Below are 23,523 nucleotides of genomic sequence, written 5' to 3' on the forward strand. Positions count from 1 at the left end.
CAGCCCTGCTCTCAAGATCTCCAGTGCGCTTTCACGGTCCGGTCTACCCAGTGCCACCTCCACGCACCAGCCCTCCGGTGGCAGCCCCCCGCACCAGGCTGTCTCTCCGTCTCATCGCTACAGAGTCTCCCGCCTCTCCAGCGCTGCCAGAGCCTTCCTCCTCTCCAGCGCTGCCGGAGTCTCCCGACTGTCCGGCGCTGCCAGAGCTTCAGCCCCTCAGTCCAGAGGCGCCAGAGCCAATCTGTCCAGCGCTGACAGAGCCTTCCTTCTCTCCAGCGCTGCCGGAGTCTCCCGCCTGTCCGGCGCTCCCAGAGCTTCAGCCCCTCAGTCCAGAGGCGCCAGAGCCAATCTGCCCAGAGCTGTCTGAGCTGTCTGCCTGCCCAGAGCCGCCTGCGCTGTCCGTCTGCCCAGAGCCGCCTGCGCTATCCGTCTGCCCAGAGCCGTCAGAGCCGCCCGTCTGCCCAGAGCCGTCAGAGCCGCCCGTCTGCCCAGAGCCGTCAGAGCCGCCCGTCTGCCCAGAGCCGTCAGAGCCGCCCGTCTGCCCAGAGCCGTCTGAGCCGCCCGTCTGCCCAGAGCCGTCCGTCTGCACAGAGCCGTCAGAGCCGCCCGTCTGTCCCGAGCCGTCAGAGCCGCCAGTCTGTCCCGAGCCGTCAGAGCCGCCCGTCTGTCCCGAGCCGTCAGAGCCGCCCGTCTGTCCCGAGCCGTCAGAGCCGCCCGTCTGTCCCGAGCCGTCAGAGCCGCCCGTCTGTCCCGAGCCGTCAGAGCCGCCCGCCAGTCAGGAGCAGCCAGAGCCGTCCGCCAGACAGGAGCAGCCAGAGCCGTCCGCCAGACAGGAGCAGCCAGAGCCGTCCGCCAGACAGGAGCAGCCAGAGCCGTCCGCCAGACAGGAGCAGCCAGAGCCGTCCGCCAGACAGGAGCAGCCAGAGCCGTCCGCCAGACAGGAGCAGCCAGAGCCGCCCGCCAGCCAGGAGCAGCCAGAGCCGCCCGCCAGCCAGGAGCAGCCAGAGCAGCCAGAGCCGCCAGCCAGCCATGACCAGCCAGAGCCGCCAGCCAGCCAGGATCTGCCAGAGCCGCCAGCCAGCCAGGATCTGCCAGAGCCGCCAGCCAGCCAGGATCTGCCAGAGCCGCCAGCCAGCCAGGATCTGCCAGAGCCGCCAGTCAGCCAGGATCTGCCAGAGCCACCAAAGCGGGTATTAACTATGGTGGAGTGGGGGCCACGTCCCGCACCCGAGCCGCCGCCGTAGGAAGGCCCACCCGGACCCTCCCCTTCTGTGTCAGGTTTTGCGGCCGGAGTCCGCACCTTTGGGGGGGGGTACTGTCACGCCCTGGCCTTAGTTATCTTTGTTTTCTGTATTATTTTAGTTAGGTCAGGGTGTGACGGGGGGATGTTTGTGTGTATTTGTCTCGTCTTGGGTGGTTGTATTGTATAGGGGGTTTTGTTGAGTGTATGGGGTTGTGTTCAGTATAGATGTTTAGGAAAGTCTATGGTTGCCTGGTTTGGTTCTCAATCAGAGACAGCTGTTTATTGTTGTCTCTGATTGGGAGCCATATTTAAGGCAGCCATAGGCATTAGGCTATTGTGGGTAATTGTCTATGTGATGTTGCATGTTTGCACTCAGTATTATAGCGGTCACGTTCGTTTTGTTATTTTGTATTGTTTGTTAAGTGTTCTTCGTTATTAAAAAGAAGAATGTATTTCTCTCACGCTGTGCCTTGGTCTCCTCACTACGACGATCGTGACATCCATTTTGCTCCTCTCTTCCTATAGGAAGACACTCAAACAGATAAGTACCCATGCTAAGGTCTATTCAATGCTGGTTTGACCAATCGGAATCCATGCTTCAAGATTGTTTTGATCACACGGACTGTGATATATTCTGGGTAGCCTCTGAAAATAAGATTGACGAATACACAGATACGGTGACTGAGTTTATCAGGAAGTGTATAGGAGATGTTGTACCCACTGTGACTATAAAAACCTACCCGAAACAGTGGATAGATGTCAGCATTCAGGCAAAACTGAAAGCACGAACCACCACATTTAACCGTGGCAAGGTGACTGGGAATATGGCCGAATACAGTGTAGTTATTCCCTCCGTAAGGCAATCAAACAGGCAAAATGTCAGTACAGAGACAAAGTGGAGTCGCAATTCAACTGTTCAGACACGAGATGTATGAGGCAATCACAGACAATCACGGATTACAATGGGAAAACCAGCCACGTTGCAGACACCGACATCTTGCTTCTGGACAAGCTAAACACCTTCTTCGCCCGCTTTGAGGATAACACAGTGCCACCGACGCAGCCCGCTACCAAGGACTGTGGGCTCTCGTTCTCCATTGCCGACGTGAATAAGACATTTAATCGTGTTAACCCTTGCAAGGCTGCTGGCCCAGACGGCATCCCTAGCCGCATCCTCAAAGCATGCGCAGAGCTGGCTGAAGTGTTTATGGACATATTCAATCTCTCCCTATCCCAGTCTGCTGTCCACACTTGCTTCAAGTTGTCCACCATTGTTCTTGTACCCAAGAAAGCAAAGGTAACTGAACTAAATGACCATAGCACTCACTTCTGTCATCATGAAGTACTTTAAGAGGATAGTTAAGGATCATATCACCTCCACCTTACCTAACACCCTAGACCATATATGTCAGAGTCAAGGCCCGCGGGCCACATCCGGCCCGCGAGAAGGTTTTTTACGGCCCCTGGGATGATCTTGATTTATTATTAGAACCGGCCCGCAGACCGCAGCAAGCCGGCAGCCCGCAGATCTTTTACACGCACCAATACTACATTTCCCACAATGCAACGGTGACGCACCGAGCAGTAGGCTGCTGTGTAAATGAGATGGAGCTGCCTTGGGAAAAACTCGTGGGTTTGACAACCGACGGAGCACCTGCGATGTGTGGACACAGGAGCGGACTGGTGGCGAAGATACGGGAAAAGATGCAAGAGGAAAACGCGACAGGTGAGCTGACAGCTTATCATTGTATCATACACCAGGAAGCGTTGTGCGGTAAAGCCTTGAAAATGGAGCATGTAATGAGCATCATCACGCGCACAGTTAACTTTATCAGAGCCAAAGGTTTGAATCACCGCCAGTTCAAGGCATTTCTGACGGAGTTAGAAACGGAGCATGGTGATTTGCCTTATCACACAGAGGTGCGATGGCTAAGCCAGGGAAAGGTGCTTCAAAGATGTTTCGAGCTTCGTGAGGAGATTTGTCTGTTCTTGGACAGCAAAGGGAAAGACACAACACAACTCCGAGACGAAATGTTTCTGTGTGAAATGGCTTTTCTGTGTGACATTACGAGTCATCTGAATGCAATGAACTTGCAGCTGCAGGGTCGGGATCATGTCATCTCTGATATGTACAGTACAGTGAAGGCATTTAAAACCAAACTGACTCTGTGGGAGACGCAGATGCGGAAAGAAAATTTGAGCCACTTTCCCAGCTGCCAGACCATGAAAGAGAAGCTCTCTACCAGTGCGTTCCCGAGCGCACAGTTGGCTGATAAAATAGGTATGCTTGCCGCTGACTTTCGACGCCGATTTGCTGACTTTGAAGCACAAAAAAGCAGGTTGGAACTGCTCGGTAACCCATTTGCTGTTGACGTGGAAAGCTCACCACCAAACCTCCAAATGGAGTTGATTGACCTCCAATGCAATGATGCACTGAGGGCAAAATATGCGGCAGTGGGTGCTGCGGAGTTCGCCCGTTTCCTCCCCGACACAATGCCCCAGCTGCGCATCCAGGCTGCTCAAACGTTGTCTATGTTTGGCAGCACATACCTGTGTGAACAACTGTTTTCTTTGATGAACCTGAACAAAACATCACACAGAAGTCGACTTACTGCTGAACACCTCCACTCAATTCTGAGGATTTCCTCAGCTCAGAGCCTTACCCCGAACATTGATGAACTTGTGGAAAAGATGGGACACCACCAAGTATCACCCTCAACCTCAAACAAGTGAACATTACTGTGCAATCACATATTTAGAGTTTTTACTCAGTTCAAGTTTAAAAGTTAAAGTTTAATATTTGTTTTCACTGCATGTTACTTCTCCTTAAACAAAGTGTTGTTTTTGATTAATAGATTTTTGCACTTTATTTTATTGTATTTCAATCCAATTATATTTTAAAAATATTTCAGTTGAGTGGATGATAGAAAATTGCTATTATTGTTTTTTTCTTTGAAGTAAATTTAGCCCACTTTTGCTAAAATAGAAAATATAGGCTACTGATGGTGCCTTGAATACCGGTTTCTTTCATTTAATGTTCATGTTATGGGGATTTTTATATAAAGGAAATTTGTCTTTTGTGTCTGTTGAAAATTAAAGATTACTGACAGAGCCATAAGAAAATATTGCTTTATTTATCAGATCATATTGGAATATATTTGTTAGGTTTTCAGTAGGTTCAATTAGGTTCACTAGACTATATGCGTCATTTAAAATTTTTTCAATGAACATTCGAACAGTCCGGCCCTCGGCTTGTAGCTAAATTTTTTATTTGGCCCTCCGTCCATTTGACTTTGACACCCCTGCCCTAGACCCACTTCAATTTGCTTACCGCCCCAATAGATCCAGACGATGCAATTGCACACTTCCCTATCCCATCTGGACAACAGGAATACCTATGTAAGAATGCTGTTCATTGACTATAGCTCAGCACTCAACACTATAGTACCCTCCTAGCTCATCATTATGCTTGGGGCCTTGGGTCTGAACTCCGCCCTGTGCAACTGGGTCCTTGACTTCCTGACGGTCCGCCCCCAGGTGGTAAAGGTAGGAAACAACACCTCCACTTCGCTGATCCTCAACACAGGGGCCTCACAAGGGTGCATGCTCAGCCCCCTCCTGTACTCCCTGTTCCCCCATGACTGCATGACCATGCACGCCTCCAACACAATCATCAAGTTTGTAGACGACTCATCAGTAGTAGGCCTGATTACCAACAATGACAAGACAGCCTACAGGGAGGAGGTGGGTGCCCTGGGTGAGTGGTGCCAGGAAAATAACCTCTCTCTCAACGTCAACAAAACAAAAGAGCTGATTGTGGACTTCAGAAAACAGCAGAGGGAGCATGGCCCTCTCCACATTGATGGGACTGCAGTGGAGCAGGTGGAAAGCTTCAAGTTCCTCTGCGTACACATCACTGACGATCTGAAAAGGTCCACCCACACCGACAGTGTGATGAAAAACCTCAGGAGGCTGAAGAAATTTGGCTCGGCACCTAAAACTCTCACAAACTTTTACAGATGCACAATTGAGAGCATCCTGTCGGGCTGTATCACTGCCTGGTATGACAACTGCACTGCCCGCAACCGCAGGGCTCTCCAGAGGATGGTACGGTCTGCCCAACGCATCACCGGGGGCAAACTACCTGCCCTCCAGGACACCTACAGCACCCGATGTCACAGGAAGGCCAAAAAGATCATCAAGGACATTAACCACCCGAGCCACGGCCTGTTCACCCCGCTATCATGCAGAAGGCGAGGTCAGTACAGGTGCATCAAAGTTGGGGCCGAGAAACTTCTATCTCAAGGCCAAGGGGGAGCACAGCCACAAGCAGGCCACAGCCACAAGCAGGCCACAGCCAAGCTAGAGCAGCAGAACGACACTGGGCCCAGGAGCTGGGGGTAGTGTCAGGATCTGCAGCACCTGCTGGAACACCGCTCCCTTCAGCTCCCACACAGGTACTCTTTCACACAGACACATTCTCATATTCTCTCTCATACAAATATAGAAGCACACTATTCTTGATCAGCATATGAATTTGTATATAGCACTGTGTATTCTAATATTTTGTTATTGTGCTCTATATTGGTGCTGTGCTGCAGTCCTACGGTGGCCCAGGCATTCCAAACCCTGTAGGCCCTCAGAGAGCCGTTTCAGCAGGCAATCAGTCGACCACAGCAGGAGCTTGACTCACAAGACGCAGCACTCAGCAGCTGAGCCGGGACAAGGTGTGTTCAGGAAGACACACTCACTTAAATACACACAAAAACACACCGATATACAGCCCATACAAACATGCTTACATTCTTGTTGCGTTACACACACGGTTAAGAATCACATTTGTGTGCTTTAGAAGTGGGAGTTACGTATTTAGAGAGAACCAATGGGGATGAAGAAAGAGCAGGCCTTGGACTCACTGAAGGAGAGACTCATTCAGGTATAGATCTGACTATCTTTGTGACAGACACACACTCACGCACGCACACACACTCACACACACACACAAACACACACACTGTCCACGTCATATGTTGATGCTACAGGAGCAAATTGAGGAGCTGAGTAGTCTGCAGCGGGCCCAGGTGCGGGAGGGTGGAGATGAGGCAGGTGGTGTGGCTGCTTCCCTGCGCAGGCAGCTGCAGGCCAAAGACCAGGAACTGCGCCTGGTGCAGAGGAGCATGGGACAGTAGAAAGAACAGACCACGGCTTGCTTGGCATGCAAGTTTGAGGAGGAGATGACAACCAAACTGGAGAGGTTTGTACCATCAAATCCCACATTATGTACACAGAGCGGACTTTTAAAGGACTATTGAAGTACTCACTTTACTTTTGGCCCATTTTTCTGATGAAGGTGTGCAGGCTTTGGTTATATCATTAACAGATTTTGGCAAGTGTTCTGTTGTGTTCAGCATTTTCACTATTTCCACTACGCAGGTGCAAAACAAAGTTGTTAAAGGGAAGGTAACTGACTTTACCATTGAGACAGCATGTCTAGAGACTAAGCCTTGACTCTAACTCATGAACTCGTGTGGTGGAAATTCTACCTTTAACTAATAATGAGAGGCAAAATCAATAATCAATCAAGGTATTACTTTGATTAAAAACGTATTATAATAATGAGGCTGGTCGCCCCACCCCCACAGGTGAGATGGTGTGAGAGCCTCCCTGTACACAGAGCACAGGATCATTTATATAGTCAAGCTACCCCATGCAAGCATCTGCAAAACACATGACCCTGTGTATGTGTGTGTGGGGGAGACAACTGGGTGAAAAGGTTGCCTCAGTCTGTCGCAACTGAGTGAGGACAATAAGTGCCAGAATGACAGGAAGTCACTCCAGACATACTTCCTCTAACAGAAGCTCAACGGTTCCAAACAGAACAATAGCTCTGTTACTGGTGTGCAGCATATAACCTTTACTCTGTCTCCAATTAACTTAAGAAGTACCAGTCAGTTTCTGTCATATTCTTGGCTGAGTGCCCAGACGACATGGGGTCATTCTACACACACACACACACACACACAAACAGTTAGAACAGGCCTCTTATTAATGTGCACACACACTTTTCTATCTTTATATGAGTTGGTTTCTTTAACAATCCCAAGCCCAATGCCTAGAACTAAATAATTATATTTTAGTACACAAGCATTAGTAAGATTTAACAGAAATTGCCCTCGCACTAGTCATCCCATTCTCCTTAGAAAACATCTCAACTCACTGTAGAGCAGCTCTGTTCAGTAGGTTCTACAATGTTATCATACCATTCTGTATACATCTGGCCCTTCTTTGGACACTGTGTCAACTAACCTCCAGATGAGCTTCAATGCCATACAACTCTCCTTCCGTGGCCTCCAACTGCTCTTAAATGCAAGTAAAACTAAATGCATGCTCTTCAACCGATCGCTGTCCGCACCTGCCTGCCCGTCCATCACTACTCTGGACGGTTCTGACTTAGAATATGTGGACAACTACAAATACCTAGGTGTCTGGTTAGACTGTAAACTCTCCTTCCAGACTCACATCAAACATCTCCAATCCAAAATTAAATCTAGAATCGGCTTCCTATTTCGCAACAAAGCATCCTCCACTCATGCTGCCAAACATACCCTCGTAAAACTGACCATCCTACCGATCCTTGACTTCGGCGATGTCATTTACAAAATAGCCTCCAACACTCTACTCAACAAATTGGATGCAGTCTATCACAGTGCCATCCGTTTTGTCACCAAAGCCCCATATACTACCCACCACTGCGACCTGTACGCTCTCGTTGGCTGGCCCTCGCTTCATACTCGTCGCCAAACCCACTGGCTCCAGGTCATCTACAAGTCTTTGCTAGGTAAAGCCCCGCCTTATGTCAGCTCACTGGTCACCATAGCAGCACCCATCCGCAGCACACGCTCCAGCAGGTATATCTCACTGGTCACCCCCAAAGACTCTTACCTCCCTCACTAGCTTTAAGCACCAGCTGTCAGAGCAGCTCACAGATCACTGCACCTGTGCATAGCTCTGTCAGGTTTTGGCCAGGACTGTTTGGTTTTGTTCACTAGATGTCCCCCTTGCACCTTTTTTGTACCTTTTGTTTTTCTTGCCCTAATTATTGTTTGCACCTGTAAGTCATTCCCTTGTTAGTATTTAAACCCTGTGTGTTCCTTAGTTCCTTGCTCAGTGTTTGTATGTTAGCACCCAGCCCCAGCCTTTGTGAACATTTTTCTCTTGTTGGATTTTCCAGAGGTTCTCTGGTTTTGTTCTCGTGTATTTTTGGATTGGTCTTTTGAGGTTTGTTTTTTCCCTTGCTGTTTTTACCACTTTGTGGATTTTCTTTTGTATTTTGGAAGATATCTATTTTTTATTAAACCACCATCTCTAGTACTGCTGTGTCTGCCTCATCTTCTGGGTTCTGCCAATTATTAGTGACTGTTTCTCGCACCGGGTCCTGACAGAAACACTGAGCCATTAATATGAACCCAGAGGCAGCCAGTACCCAGGACTTTTTTCCCATGCTGTCCCACCACGAGGGGACTGTCCAACGTCACGAAGCTGCTCTGGTTCAGCAAGAGGCCTTACTGGCTGGACATTCTCAACTTCTGTCGGAGATGATGACTTCCATAAAGCAGATTTCTGATCAACTTTCTCCTGCAACCGCTTCTGCTCCAGTTCATCAGATTCAAGTGCCCGTGGCAGTTAACCCCCTGGCTGAACCTCGTCTGCCGCCTCCCCAACGGTTCTCAGGTGATCCGAGTGTTTGTAAGGGGTTTTTCACCCAATGTTCTCTCTCCTTCGAGCTGCAACCCTCGTCGTTTCCCACCGACCGGTCCAAGATAGCATACATCATCACCCTGCTGTCGGAAAAAGCCCTAGCCTGGGCTACTGCTGTGTGGGATGCCCAAAGTCCCTGCTGTGCCAGCTACTCTACCTTTGCTGAAGAATTCAAGCGAGTGTTTCAAGGTCCTACCAGCGGTCCTGACTCAGCCAAACAGCTCCTGACTCTCCGCCAAGGTCGGCGCAGCGTGACGGACTATGCCATCCAGTTCCACACGGTGGCAGCAGCGAGTGGCTGGAACGACGAGGCGCTCACAGTGTGCTTTTTGAAGGGTCTTTCCGACACCATCCAAGATGAACTGGCCACTCGGGAACCACCAGACAACCTCGAGTCCCTGATCAAGTTGGCTTCACGCATAGACCAGCGTCTGAGAGAGAGAGAGCTCAACCGTAGATCTCTCACCCTAGCTCCTATCGGTCCCAGCTCCGAGTCTCCACCTTTATCCTCGCTGACTCCACCGGAACCCATGCAGGTTGGACGCATCTCCCAGGCTGAGAGAGACCGCCGGATGAGGGAGCGATGCTGTCTATATTGCGGCAAACCGGGCCATTTCCTCTCCACGTGTCCCGGGCTCCAGGGAAAACGCACTCTCCCGTGCAGGCCTGGGAGGACTGTAACGGGAAACATAACATCCTCCCATCCATCCAACTCCCGCCTGCTCATTCCAGTTACCCTTTCCTGGGACAACCACGAGCTTCCCCTTCAAGCCTTGGTAGACTCTGGAGCCGCAGGTAACTTCATGGATGGTGTCTGGGCGAAGGAAAATGGCGTTCCCTCTGAACCTCTAAGTCAGGGGTGTCAAAGTCAAATGGACGGAGGGCCAAATAAAAAATTTAGCTACAAGCCGAGGGCCGGACTGTTCGAATGTTCATTGAAAAAATTTTAAATGACGCATATAGTCTAGTGAACCTAATTGAACCTACTGAAAACCTAACAAATATATTCCAATATGATCAGATAAATAAAGCAATATTTTCTTATGGCTCTGTCAGTAATCTTTAATTTTCAACAGACACAAAAGACAAATTTCCTTTATATAAAAATCCCCATAACATGAACATTAAATGAAAGAAACCGGTATTCAAGGCACCATCAGTAGCCTATATTTTCTATTTTAGCAAAAGTGGGCTAAATTTACTTCAAAGAAAAAAACAATAATAGCAATTTTCTATCATCCACTCAACTGAAATATTTTTAAAATATAATTGGATTGAAATACAATAAAATAAAGTGCAAAAATCTATTAATCAAAAACAACACTTTGTTTAAGGAGAAGTAACATGCAGTGAAAACAAATATTAAACTTTAACTTTTAAACTTGAACTGAGTAAAAACTCTAAATATGTGATTGCACAGTAATGTTCACTTGTTTGAGGTTGAGGGTGATACTTGGTGGTGTCCCATCTTTTCCACAAGTTCATCAATGTTCGGGGTAAGGCTCTGAGCTGAGGAAATCCTCAGAATTGAGTGGAGGTGTTCAGCAGTAAGTCGACTTCTGTGTGATGTTTTGTTCAGGTTCATCAAAGAAAACAGTTGTTCACACAGGTATGTGCTGCCAAACATAGACAACGTTTGAGCAGCCTGGATGCGCAGCTGGGGCATTGTGTCGGGGAGGAAACGGGCGAACTCCGCAGCACCCACTGCCGCATATTTTGCCCTCAGTGCATCATTGCATTGGAGGTCAATCAACTCCATTTGGAGGTTTGGTGGTGAGCTTTCCACGTCAACAGCAAATGGGTTACCGAGCAGTTCCAACCTGCTTTTTTGTGCTTCAAAGTCAGCAAATCGGCGTCGAAAGTCAGCGGCAAGCATACCTATTTTATCAGCCAACTGTGCGCTCGGGAACGCACTGGTAGAGAGCTTCTCTTTCATGGTCTGGCAGCTGGGAAAGTGGCTCAAATTTTCTTTCCGCATCTGCGTCTCCCACAGAGTCAGTTTGGTTTTAAATGCCTTCACTGTACTGTACATATCAGAGATGACATGATCCCGACCCTGCAGCTGCAAGTTCATTGCATTCAGATGACTCGTAATGTCACACAGAAAAGCCATTTCACACAGAAACATTTCGTCTCGGAGTTGTGTTGTGTCTTTCCCTTTGCTGTCCAAGAACAGACAAATCTCCTCACGAAGCTCGAAACATCTTTGAAGCACCTTTCCCTGGCTTAGCCATCGCACCTCTGTGTGATAAGGCAAATCACCATGCTCCGTTTCTAACTCCGTCAGAAATGCCTTGAACTGGCGGTGATTCAAACCTTTGGCTCTGATAAAGTTAACTGTGCGCGTGATGATGCTCATTACATGCTCCATTTTCAAGGCTTTACCGCACAACGCTTCCTGGTGTATGATACAATGATAAGCTGTCAGCTCACCTGTCGCGTTTTCCTCTTGCATCTTTTCCCGTATCTTCGCCACCAGTCCGCTCCTGTGTCCACACATCGCAGGTGCTCCGTCGGTTGTCAAACCCACGAGTTTTTCCCAAGGCAGCTCCATCTCATTTACACAGCAGCCTACTGCTCGGTGCGTCACCGTTGCATTGTGGGAAATGTAGTATTGGTGCGTGTAAAAGATCTGCGGGCTGCCGGCTTGCTGCGGTCTGCGGGCCGGTTCTAATAATAAATCAAGATCATCCCAGGGGCCGTAAAAAACCTTCTCGCGGGCCGGATGTGGCCCGCGGGCCTTGACTCTGACATATATGCTCTAAGTGATCCCATAAGGGTTACTACGTTGGATGGAAGCCCTTTGGGATCTGGACTTGTCACTCGTGTCACTACCCCCTTGCGACTTTCAGTTTCCCAACACCAGGAAGTGATGAACTTTCATCTGACCTCGTGTTCCGAGTTCCCTCTCGTCCTTGGATACCCCTGGCTTCACAGCCATAACCCTCACATCGACTGGTCTGTGGGCACTATCAAGCAGTGGGGTCCTACGTGCCAAGCCACTTGTATCTTCCCAAGTTCCCCGAGTTCTCCTCCCGAGTCTCTAGAATCCATCGACCTGTCCCGAGTTCCCGAGTGTTACCATGACCTCAAACCGGTATTTAGCAAACAGAGGGCCACCAAACTACCACCCCATAGACCTTACGATTGCCCCATCGACCTGTTTCCGGGCACCTGCCCTCCCAGGGGTCGGATCTTTTCCCTATCTCCTCCCGAACAAGCTGCTATGGATACCTACATCAAGGACTCTCTGGCAGCAGGCCTCATGCGTCCATCCACCTCGCCGGCGGGAGCAGGGTTTTTCTTTGTGGCCAAAAAAGACGGGGGATTACGTCCTTGCATCGACTACCGGGGACTTAATGCCATAACCGTCCGTAACCGCTACCCGCTACCCCTTATGGCCACAGCCTTTGAGCTGCTCCAGGAAGCAGTGGTCTTCACTAAGCTTGACCTGCGGAACGCATACCATCTTGTGCGGATCAAACCCGGTGACGAGTGGAAGACCGCTTTCAACACGCCTACTGGTCACTACGAATACTTGGTGATGCCCTTCGGCCTGACCAACGCCCCAGCTGTGTTCCAAGCGCTCATAAACGATGTGCTTAGGGATATGCTTAACATTTTCGTGTTTGTTTACTTGGATGACATCCTCATCTTTTCGAGCTCCCTTCAAGAACACACTAAGCATGTCAGACAAGTGCTCAAACGCCTTCTAGACAGCCATTTGTACGTTAAGCCTGAAAAGTGTGAATTCCATTCCTCTCGAGTACAATTCCTGGGATTTGTAGTGGAACCCGGTCGAGTCCAGATGGATCCCAAGAAGGTAGGGGCCGTAGCAGATTGGCCCACCCCCAAGTCCGTTAAGGAAGTTCAGCGTTTCCTGGGCTTCACTAACTTCTACCGCAAGTTCATCAAGAACTTCAGCTCGGTGGCAGCCCCTCTCTCAGCGTTAACCAAGGGTGGCAACACAAGGTTTCTGTGGGGAAGAGAAGCTGAGACGGCCTTCCAAGGACTCAAGCAGCATCCTCTCTGCTCCCATCCTGACACTACCGACGGCGGATGAACCTTTTGTGGTGGAGGTAGACGCATCAGAGGTGGGTGTTGGAGCTGTCCTGTCTCAGAGGGGTGAAGACAAGAGGCTTCATCCTTGCGCCTTCTTCTCTCACCGGCTTACCCCGGCCGAGAGGAATTACGATGTGGGGGATCGTGAGCTCCTAGCGGTTAAGATGGCATTGAAGGAATGGAGACACTGGCTCGAGGGGGCTTCTCAACCGTTTCAAGTGCTTACGGACCACAAAAATCTGGAGTATATCCAGCAGGCGAAGCGGTTGAACTCCAGACAAGCTCGATGGTCTCTTTTCTTCAGCCGATTCCAGTTTATTCTCACCTATAGACCCGGGTCGAAGAATCTCAAATCGGACGCCTTGTCACGAATCTACTCTCCTGCCATTCGAGAAGATACTGACATGACTGTCCTTCCGGCCGCTAAGATCGTGGCTCCGATCTCGTGGCAAGTGGAGGATACCGTGAAACAAGCCCAAGCCATCGAACCGGGCCCTGGAGGAGGTCCTGCTAATCGGTTGTTTGTTCCCAAGGCAGCAAGGTCCCAAGTCCTTCTGTGGGGGCACTCCTCTCGCCTCACCTGTCACCCGGGCGTAGGTCGCACCTTGGAGTTCATCCAGCGTAAGTTCTGGTGGCCCACCATAAAAGAAGACGTTGCCACTTTCGTCAAGGCCTGTTCCGTGTGCTGCCAGGGCAAATCTTCTCACCTCCGCCCTCAAGGACTCCTTCACCCTCTATCTATTCCCCACCGACCCTGGTCCCATATCTCATTGGACTTTATTACTGGCCTTCCTCCGTCCCATGGTAATACTACTATCCTAGTCATCATCGACAGGTTTTCTAAGGCGGCCAGATTCGTTCCCTTGACTAAGTTACCTTCTGCCAAGGAAACAGCTGAGTTGGTGATTAACCATGTGTTCCGAGTCTTTGGTATCCCGCAAGATATGGTTTCCGACAGAGGTCCCCAGTTCGCCTCAAGGTTTTGGAAGGCCTTCTGCCAACTCATAGGGGCCACGGCCAGTTTATCTTCAGGGTACCATCCGGAGTCCAACGGCCAAACTGAGAGGATGAATCAGGAGCTGGAAACCACCCTCAGATGTATGGTTTCCAACAACCCGTCCACATGGTCATCCTTCATTGTTTGGGCCGAGTACGCGCACAACACCTTGTGCTCCTCCTCCACTGGTATGTCTCCGCATGAGTGTCAGTTTGGCTATGCTCCGCTATTGTTCCCGGACCAGGAGGCAGAAGTCAGAGTGCCTTCAGCCTCGAGGTTCATCAGACGCTGTCGGCTTACGTGGAAGAAGGCCCGTCTTAATCTTCTGCGTTCCTCACAGCAGTACCAGCGACAAGCCAACAGACGTCGCCGTCCCGGTCCTACCCTGTACCCCGGCCAGAGAGTATGGCTCTCAACAAAAGACTTACCGCTAAGGGTGGAGTCTCGCAAGCTGTCCCAGAGATTCATCGGTCCCTTTAAGATTGCCAGGAGAGTCAATCCCGTTACTTTTCGCCTGCACTTACCCAGATCCCTTAAAATCAATCCCACATTTCACATTTCTTTATTAAAACCTGTTGTTTTTTCTCCCCTTATCCCGGCCAGTCGGCTTATACCGTCCACCGGATACTGGATTCCCGCCGGGTGCAGCGGTCCTGGCAGTATCTGGTGGACTGGGAAGGCTACGGTCCCGAGGAGCGCTCCTGGGTTCCTGCCAAGGACATACTGGACCCTGACCTCATTCGTCAGTTCAGGGTCCTCCACCCTGAGAAGGCTGGTAGGAACGTCAGGAGCCGTTCCTAGGGGGGGGATTCTGTCAGGTTTTGGCCAGGACTGTTTGGTTTTGTTCACTAGATGTCCCCCTTGCACCTTTTTTGTACCTTTTGTTTTTCTTGCCCTAATTATTGTTTGCACCTGTAAGTCATTCCCTTGTTAGTATTTAAACCCTGTGTGTTCCTTAGTTCCTTGCTCAGTGTTTGTATGTTAGCACCCAGCCCCAGCCTTTGTGAACATTTTTCTCTTGTTGGATTTTCCAGAGGTTCTCTGGTTTTGTTCTCGTGTATTTTTGGATTGGTCTTTTGAGGTTTGTTTTTTCCCTTGCTGTTTTTACCACTTTGTGGATTTTCTTTTGTATTTTGGAAGATATCTATTTTTTATTAAACCACCATCTCTAGTACTGCTGTGTCTGCCTCATCTTCTGGGTTCTGCCAATTATTAGTGACTGTTTCTCGCACCGGGTCCTGACAAGCTCATCTGTAAACTAGCCCATCCAATCTACCTCATCCCCATACTGTATTTATTTTTTTATCTTGCTCCTTTGCACCCCAGTATCTCTCCTTGCACATTCATCTTCTGCACATTCTACCATTCCAGTGTTTAATTGCTATATTGTAATTACTTTGCCACCATGGCCTATTTATTGCCTTAGCTATCTTATCCTACCTCATTTGCACATGCTGTATATAGATTTTTCTACTGTATTATTGATTGTATGTTTGTTTATTTCATGTGTAACTCTGTGTTGTTGTATGTGTTGAACTGCTTTGCTTTATCTTGGCCAGGTCGCAGTTGCAAATGAGAACTTGTTCTCAAATAGCCTACCTGGTTAAATAAAGGTAAAATAAAAAATGTGATATACTTTAGCCATCAAAGTTGCACATTAGTTATGCTGTGTCAGGAGAAGATATTTCTTACAGACAATCTATTACATCTAGTTATGTTTGTGGTGCAGAAAGGCACCTAAGGCACAAGAGGAGAAGCAGAGGAAGCTGAAGAAATTGGAAGTGGAGATGAGATGCATTACTGGAGTTAACATCACCATATAGGACCTGGGGGAGCCTTAGCACAAAGCTACACAAAGGAGCTTTTTAGTGCTGAAGTAGTTCACTGGTTAGGGTTAACAGGATGTGCCCTTAAAGTTAGGGTAAGGGTTAGCACAATACGTTAAAAAAATTGCATTTTGATTTGGATTCTTTTGCGGTGGGTAAACTGATTAAAATAATTTGATTTGGATGGAATTGTCATTTTTTTGTTGGGTAAATGCATTTCTTTGAGTTGGATTGAAATGTATTATTTTTGGAAGGAAGTATAATTTTTAAATGGGGTAAATGTATTATTTTGAGTTGGATTACAATTATATACGTTTTTTAATCAGTTAACTCAAAATAATAACTTTACCCAAATTAATCAATAACCCTAACCCTAGCTCAACCCTAACCCTAGAAATAGCCCTAAACCTAAACTTAACCCTAGCTTCATGTCCACACCCCTCCAAAAATAGACGGCTTGGAACGCAATCAATGTCAATTCTCATCAAATGATTGATAAGTCTGAAATACAGGTCAGATGTAAGTACTGCCCTGTGTAAAAATGTGACATCTGGTCACCATAGAGTCTAGGGCAACTATACTGAACAATAATATAAATGCAACATGTAAAGTGTTGGTCCCATGTTTCATGAGCTGAAATAAAAGATGCCAGACATTTTCCATACGCACAACAAGCTTATTTCTCAAAAATGTTGTGCACAAATTTGTTTACATCCCTGTAAGTGAACATTTCTCCTTTGCCAAGATATTCCATCCACCTGACAGGTGTGGCATATCAAGAAGCTGATTAAACAGCATGATCATTACACAGGTGCACCTTGTTCTGGGGACAATAAAAGGCCACTCTAAAATGTGCAGTTTTGTCACACAACACAATGCCACAGATGTCTAAAGTTTTGAGGGAGCGTGCAATTGGCATGCTTACTGCAGGAATGTCCAGTAGAGCTGTTGCCAGATAATGTAATATTAATTTCTCTACCATAAGCCGCCTCCAACATCATTTTACAGAATTTGTTAGTACGTCCAACCAGCCTCACAACCGCAGACCACGTGTAACCACGCCAGACCAGGACCTCCACATCCGTCTTTTTCACCTACGGGATCGTCTGAGACCCGCCACCAGGACAGCTGGTGAAACTGAGGAGTATTTATGTCTGTAATAAAGCCCCTTTTTTCGGGAAAACAACTCGATTATGTTTGGCTGGGCCTGGCTCCCCAGTGGGTGGGCCTATGCCGATTTTTTTATTTTCTTGAACTGATGCTCATGGGGCCGGTACATAATTACAAATCATTTGTAGACTGCCAATTATTAACTGCAAGTAGCCCAAACAATATGACCAAAACATTTCAAACCTTGCTTACACTTGTATACGATCACATACCAATACCACATACATGCCAATTTATTAGATGCACCATCCCGTTCACGAAAATGGATCGCTCCTACACTTGGCCATGGCTTGCAATATAAAGCAGGCATTCAGTTACTGTTCGATTGAACATTAGACTGCGCAAAACGAGTTACCTAAGCGACTTTGAGCGTGGTATTGTCGGTGCCATTCGCGCTGTATCCAGAATCACAGAAACGCCCATCCTCCTGGGCTTTTCACGCACGACAGTGATGCGACAAAGAAAAAACATCCAGTCATTGGCAGTCCTGTGGGCGAAAACAGCTCGTTGAGAGAGTTTGAAGAACAATCGCAAAAATCATGCAAGCTAACAGGCGGGCCACAAACAAACAAATAATGGCGCAGTACAACAGTGGTGTGCAGAACGGCATCTTGGAATACACAACTCGTCGATCCTTGTCACGGATCGGCTATTGCAGCAGACGACCACACCGGATTCCACTCCTATTAGCTAAAAACAAGAAGCAGCATCTCCAGTGGGCACGCAATCACCAACACTCGACAATTGAGGAGTGGAAAACCATCGCCTGGAACATGACAGAGATTTCAGTTTACTTGAGCGGCCTGCACAGTCCCCAGACCTCAACCCAATAGAACTGCGTAATGCTGTCGCTTCAGCATGGACCAGCATCCCTGTGGAACGTTTCCGACACCGTCTGACTCGGTACTAGATGGGTGTACCTAATAAACTGTCCGGTGAGTGTATATCGCTCTATTATGCGTGAGAATACTTTGGAACAGATTCCCAAAATTAAAATCAATTCGAGCTGATTTGCTGGTGTTTTTACAGTCTTTTATGACTTTAAAACATACATTTTATTTTTTGTCTCAGAACTTGGTGTCCAAATAAAATCGTTGGCAGCCAGTTGGGAGACCCTGGTCTAGGGCCTAGATTATCTTCTCTACTCCTTTGTCTCTAATCCTCCACTCTTCTCTCCCATCTACAGTTAGGAATGCAGTGACTCTGGAGCTCAGCCTCCTCTCCCTTCTTCCAAATGCGGGACCCCCCTGACTCTCCCGGGCCCTTGGACCTGGCCTCCTTCAAGCTACTGCTTCACCTTGAGCCGGGTCAAACAACTGTGCTGAGAACCAGGCCCATGCCTGCAGCCCCTCTACACTGTGCAGGGAACCCATGGAGTTGGCTGAATACTACCTGGAGACGGTCAGTTCCACCTGCCAACTGAGTGGGAAGGCAATGACAATGTCCTGCTCCTAGTAATAACTTATAATAGTATTTTGTCATAGCTGGTAAAACATGCTTCAGTTTATCATTGTGTTGACGTGTTACTAAGGGGAAATAGTGTTAGTAGTGGGGCAGTTTCAATAGTATTCTCTTGATTGGATAATAATCACAGATAGAATATACCAATCAGATCATACCAACCCAGCACTGCTGTTTTGGAGTCACTCCCGTACCAGGACAGTCCAGAGTTAAGGATCGTAAGCTTTGCCAGATGATGTGTGTGGGTGTAAAATTAATTACTGGAGTACACCACCAATGTCAAATTATTTCATGGTACTCATAAAATGGATGACACCCTAAATGATGGGGTAAATGGCCTAAAGGTCACAATAACAAAATGGGTTGTTAAGTTCACGGTCCTCTGGCTTTAAAGCAGTTAAGTTTAACTGCTCGTCTAAAGGCTGGGGAGTGAGTGAATGTTTGATCGACTGACATGTCTGCATATTCAGGAGACGTCTTTATAGGAGGTAGGATCACAGGATCAGGCTGCAATCAGAGGGACCCTTTGAAGCTACAAGTCATCTTGTAACAGTTGATTGCGATGTTGCAAGAGAGCTATTGTAATCATCATGCCCAATGTAGACATTGGCTAATGTCTAAGGTGCATATTAAGGATACAATCAAAATGTACAATGACGGTGAATTGCATTATGTTTCACATTATTGTAGGTAGAGCATCATAGCCATCTTTCCTCCAAAGCAAACTGGTATATTGTAGCTTACAACGCATTACAACAGTTTCAAGACAGCTGACATGCTTCCAGAAAACTTTATTCTTGAATGCGAAAAAAAGGACCAAACCAGCTTTGAAAAGTAACTGTTCTTAAAAACATAACCCCAAGCTAAACGCTGAGTATAAAACATTCATAGTGACAATCTGAGCTCAATACCTCTACTTCCCTTTGAATGTCTTACACCCTTGTCCTCTGTAAAACAGGTCATATTTGCTTGCATTTAATGTAACTACAACAAAACAGAGACTTCTCCAAGTTGGCTAAGCAGACCACTTAGCCAAGTTGTTACATTAGGATTACAACAGAAGGTACTAGACCATTCAGAAATATCAGAAACTCCTGGTGTGTGCTGGCACTGGTCTTAAAGTTTCAACTGAGACATTCCATTAAAAGGTGCACTATGCAGAAATCACTCCGCCATTTCCTGGTTGCGAAAATTCTATTAGTTCGCCTAATTTCAGTTTATGTGACAAAACAAGCAAGTATAGTATAGAATCATTGTACCATCTAAACCGCTGTTAAATATATTTTCCATAACCAAAAATATTGTATTTTCAACTGTGTGCAAAACCGAAAGTAAGACACAAAAACGAATCTTAAGAACGGGAAGCATAGAAATAGTGCACATAGAACAGATCTACCACTTAAGGCATCAGCATGCTTCAGTTCAGCTGGTGCCTAGCCAAACTCGGCTAGGCCAACTGAACGAGTGTGCTCGCATACTCCCTTAAGACCTTTGCTTGAAAAACAGGTCAAAAGCGGCAATAGTACCATTTGTCTATTTTGAGACACCGTAGCCCGTATACACTTCCTCAAAATAGTCAGAATTAATCTAAGATAACTCAAGAAATCTGTCATTAATTGACGTTTTTCCCAAGGAGATCTTAGTCGCGCAATTCTACATCTAACTAAGATATTTGGTGCAAAACATGTCGTCTCTTGTTGAATCACAACAAAAACTATTGAAGAATCCTTACTGTTGACCAATCACCGACGAAGGGGTGTAGACTTTGGCTACAGACTTCGGCTTGCCTCAAGAAAAAAACGTGTGCCCGAAACAACCGTTACCGAAGTCCAAAACGAACAAAAACATTTAAAAATGTCATAATATATGCGCAAACTCTTCCTAACTGTTTTGGCTGGGAAGCATGAGGACGCCTTTAGACTTGCTTTCAATGAGAATGACAGATCATAACACACATTTTCATGTAAATTTTGACAGGTCGCCCAAAAGGTTACATATTACAGCTTTAAAAGGTGTCTTTTGTAAATTACTGTGGCTTTGTGGTCCTTGTTACAATTTGTCCCATTGCATATTTTCCTGGATCATAGTAAAGACTAAAATCCAGCATTATCTGATTGTAACGCAAAGAAAGGGGTTGCTTGCCCTCTTTTGGCCAAGTGGCATACACGTGCCATGCTGCCCAACAGTCTGGTCTTGAACCAAAGCGAACGTTCAATATGGTGGCTTCACGTGCTCGTGAGAAATGGGAAACTGGGAAGTCCGACATGATTGGGTTCAAGTCCTTTTGAAGTCTTAACAATTCTTCAACCACTAAGATTTTAGCTAGCTAAGATTTCTAATAATAAAGTTAGCAAGTTTGCTTAACATTGACAATAGGGTCAAACTAGATAGATTATCAATATTGATAAGGTTGTATTTGTCAAATTGATTGTTTGAAAAGGTAAACGGTCAGTTTTGAAACATCACATCTCGAGTAACAACATTTTCTCAGTTTCCCACTTGTAATTCCAACATGGAGGGTCGTTCAAGTAAAATTTCCACTGGGAACTTCTGATAACCTTGATAGCATTTGAACGCATATCACTATGAAGCTTTTGGATCTGTCTATGCTGTCATTTCTGCCTCTCCATGGCTTCTCAAAGGTCAACAAAGTGAACCAAGGCTGAGAGCTGTAGCTGTTCTCGGCACAACTGATGCTGGTTCTCCCAGGCCCTACAGCTCCATGTCCTCCTCTCCAGTGCTGTGGGCCCCTGCCCCTGGGCTGCAATACAGAGGGGAGTATATCTCCCCTGGGGTGTTTGTGGGGGTGAGGGAACTCAGAGGGGCACTAGGGCTCGGGGGTTGCCTGCTGGTAATCTGCTGCTTCCTCTGCCTCTGTAGGGAGTCCTTCAGCCGCCGGGCCAGCGCAACCTCTGGGGGGCGCCATACTACCAGCTCCATACAGGAGTGGCTCCTACGGTAACAGACGAGGAACAGGTGAGTCGACGAGACTGACAGAGAAACAAATAGTGGACACCTCCCAAAGTTATAACGATTATTCACTACTGGCTACAATGACAGATGGGTAGGTACTTCAATTAAAGGTTCCTCTAAGGTGGCGTATAAGACGGAAAGGGTACTTACACAGACTGGGCCAAAGTGTGGGGGAGGATGTCACTGATGCCACGCTGAAGCCCCTCCCTCAGACTGTCAGACATCACCAGCATGGGCCGCCTGGGTGCTGGCTCCACATCCAGGTCCTCATCATCGTCATCATCCTCCAGGGTGATCCTGACAGAAACAGACTAACTTCACTGTGTGACAGTGTTTATGCAGCAAAAATAAATGGTGGTAACGCTGATACAAATCATATACAGTAATAATGCACATTTTAATTATGATGACTTATGGCCAGTAGTCTGGACTCTCACATCACCCCCATATGGTCTCATGACTCACCTCTCCTCAATCTCCTGCAGTCTCCTCTGTGCTGCCTCCACCTCCATGCAGGAGCCTTCTGCTTCTGGACAGGCCAGAGTGGAGGAAGACCCGGATAAGGGCAGTCCTAGGTCCTGAGTCCCCAGACAGGGCTGGGGGAGTGCTTGGCTAGACGATTCAGGTAGAGGGCTGCTGTTGCCTGGTGGCCAGTTATGAAACACTTTGGGGCTGAGGTAATCCAAAGGATCGCATCCTGCCTCTTCCATCAGCCTCCTCTTTTTGGCACTGCATCCTCTGGAGAACAAGCATTGTTTTGAAGCAAATCATTTGTCATTTGAAACTAAAATGCGCTTCAGAATACAACACTAAATGTTCATATTATTGATTTTTTTCCATTCTTAACTTACTCGTCATCTGCTCTCCTCCTGTGCTTTCTCAGGCATCGTCTCTCCCAACTCCTGAAGGAATAGCAATAAGAGATAAAGAAATGGAAGTGAAATGTAATGTAAGCAAGTCTGGTTCTGGCAAATCTCCTGTAAAGCACATGCTTACATCTGTGTGTGTAGTGCAGTGCAGTGCTCTCATCACTAGACTCCTCTACTCACGTGTTTGGGGGCAACACTCCCGGCAGGTGTTGACAGGTATTTGCAGGGCCAATATTGATCCCGATTTCAGTGACGTTGATAAGGCCAGGGAATGAGTACATGGCAGGCAACAAGCCCAGCTCACTGCTCATGGGGCTTGGATGATGCATGATGCCTCAGGTTGAGGTGAGGTGGAAGGTTTGAACAGAAGTCTGGATGGTGGATGTGCAAATGGAAAACACAGGGAGGAGGATAAATTGAGTTTTCGAAGACCAATCTAAAATACAAAGATATATGATAAAAAATGAACCATTTTACGGGTGGAATTCTTGGTACAGCAGGCATAACTGTTTTGGTCACCAATCCATCATAACATATACTAACTCACTAGTGTATTGTAGCTAATGTTAGGTACTAACGCAGAATCATGTAAATTGTTGTCACTCTTGGCTAGGCTAGCTGCCTTTATTATATAAAGTTAGGAGGCCCTGAAACTGTAGCTAGCTGGCAAGTTTGCTAACACTAACGTTAGCTAGCTACTTAAGTCAGCTGGCTAGCTAACTAGTAGCTATCTAGCAAACTTTAACGTTACTTGACAGGAAGAAACGCACAGTCTAAAGGGGGTTCACAACAACAGGCAGGTCATGTTGGACCTTGCTAGCTCAGTTAGCTAGCTTGCTAGCCATAGATAGCCGAGACGAATATATTGCAGAAGAGGAAGGCAAACAAACGAATATTTTGCTGATTATAAAGGGCTACCTTTATTTAACTTGAACCTGTTGCAGTTGGAACTTTTGAACGTATCTAGCTAGCAAACATACCTGTATCACTTTCACTGTGTTTATATAACGTTACCTCCTTATTTTCTCTGTCACATGTTCCGCTTTTCTGAGAATCAATTCTGGGTTGAATGAATGCAGTTAGGCGCTAACAACAGTGAGCCAAGCACGATTCGCAAATGTTCATGAAGAATCGAGGCACGCAAAAAAAAAAAACGTTGACGTT

The 23,523-nt window shown here is 47.2% G+C and overlaps 1 protein-coding gene across 4 annotated transcripts; it reads right to left on the reverse strand.

The window, feature by feature from the left end:
• Nucleotides 1-19,291: 19,291 nt before the first annotated feature.
• On the reverse strand, nucleotides 19,292-23,492 carry LOC139545345 (coiled-coil domain-containing protein 117-like). 4 transcript variants are annotated; one of them, XM_071353007.1, is made up of 6 exons: nucleotides 23,374-23,492; nucleotides 22,540-22,730; nucleotides 22,342-22,392; nucleotides 21,956-22,228; nucleotides 21,641-21,787; nucleotides 19,292-21,470 (listed from the first exon to the last, which is right to left on the reverse strand). In XM_071353007.1, the coding sequence occupies exons 2-6, from the start codon at nucleotides 22,686-22,688 to the stop codon at nucleotides 21,230-21,232; spliced, it is 861 nt and encodes a 286-aa protein (XP_071209108.1). In that variant the 5' UTR covers nucleotides 22,689-22,730; nucleotides 23,374-23,492; the 3' UTR covers nucleotides 19,292-21,229. The 4 variants fall into 4 exon arrangements, with proteins under 4 accessions (XP_071209108.1, XP_071209107.1, XP_071209110.1 ...); XM_071353006.1 differs by having other exon boundaries at nucleotides 23,340-23,474; XM_071353009.1 differs by having other exon boundaries at nucleotides 23,278-23,393.
• Nucleotides 23,493-23,523: the final 31 nt, after the last annotated feature.

The sequence above is a fragment of the Salvelinus alpinus genome, chromosome 19, assembly GCF_045679555.1.
Source record: "Salvelinus alpinus chromosome 19, SLU_Salpinus.1, whole genome shotgun sequence".
In the NCBI taxonomy this organism is placed as follows: domain Eukaryota; kingdom Metazoa; phylum Chordata; class Actinopteri; order Salmoniformes; family Salmonidae; genus Salvelinus; species Salvelinus alpinus.

Coding starts and splice junctions, on each gene's coding strand:
- LOC139545345 (XM_071353007.1), bottom strand. CDS start 22,688: ATGCATCATCCAAGCCCCATGAGCAGTGAGCTGGGCTTGTTGCCTGCC. Junction 22,393..22,539: donor GGAGTGTTGCCCCCAAACAC/GTGAGTAGAGGA, acceptor CTATTCCTTCAG/GAGTTGGGAGAGACGATGCC. Junction 21,788..21,955: donor CTGCAGGAGATTGAGGAGAG/GTGAGTCATGAG, acceptor TGTTTCTGTCAG/GATCACCCTGGAGGATGATG.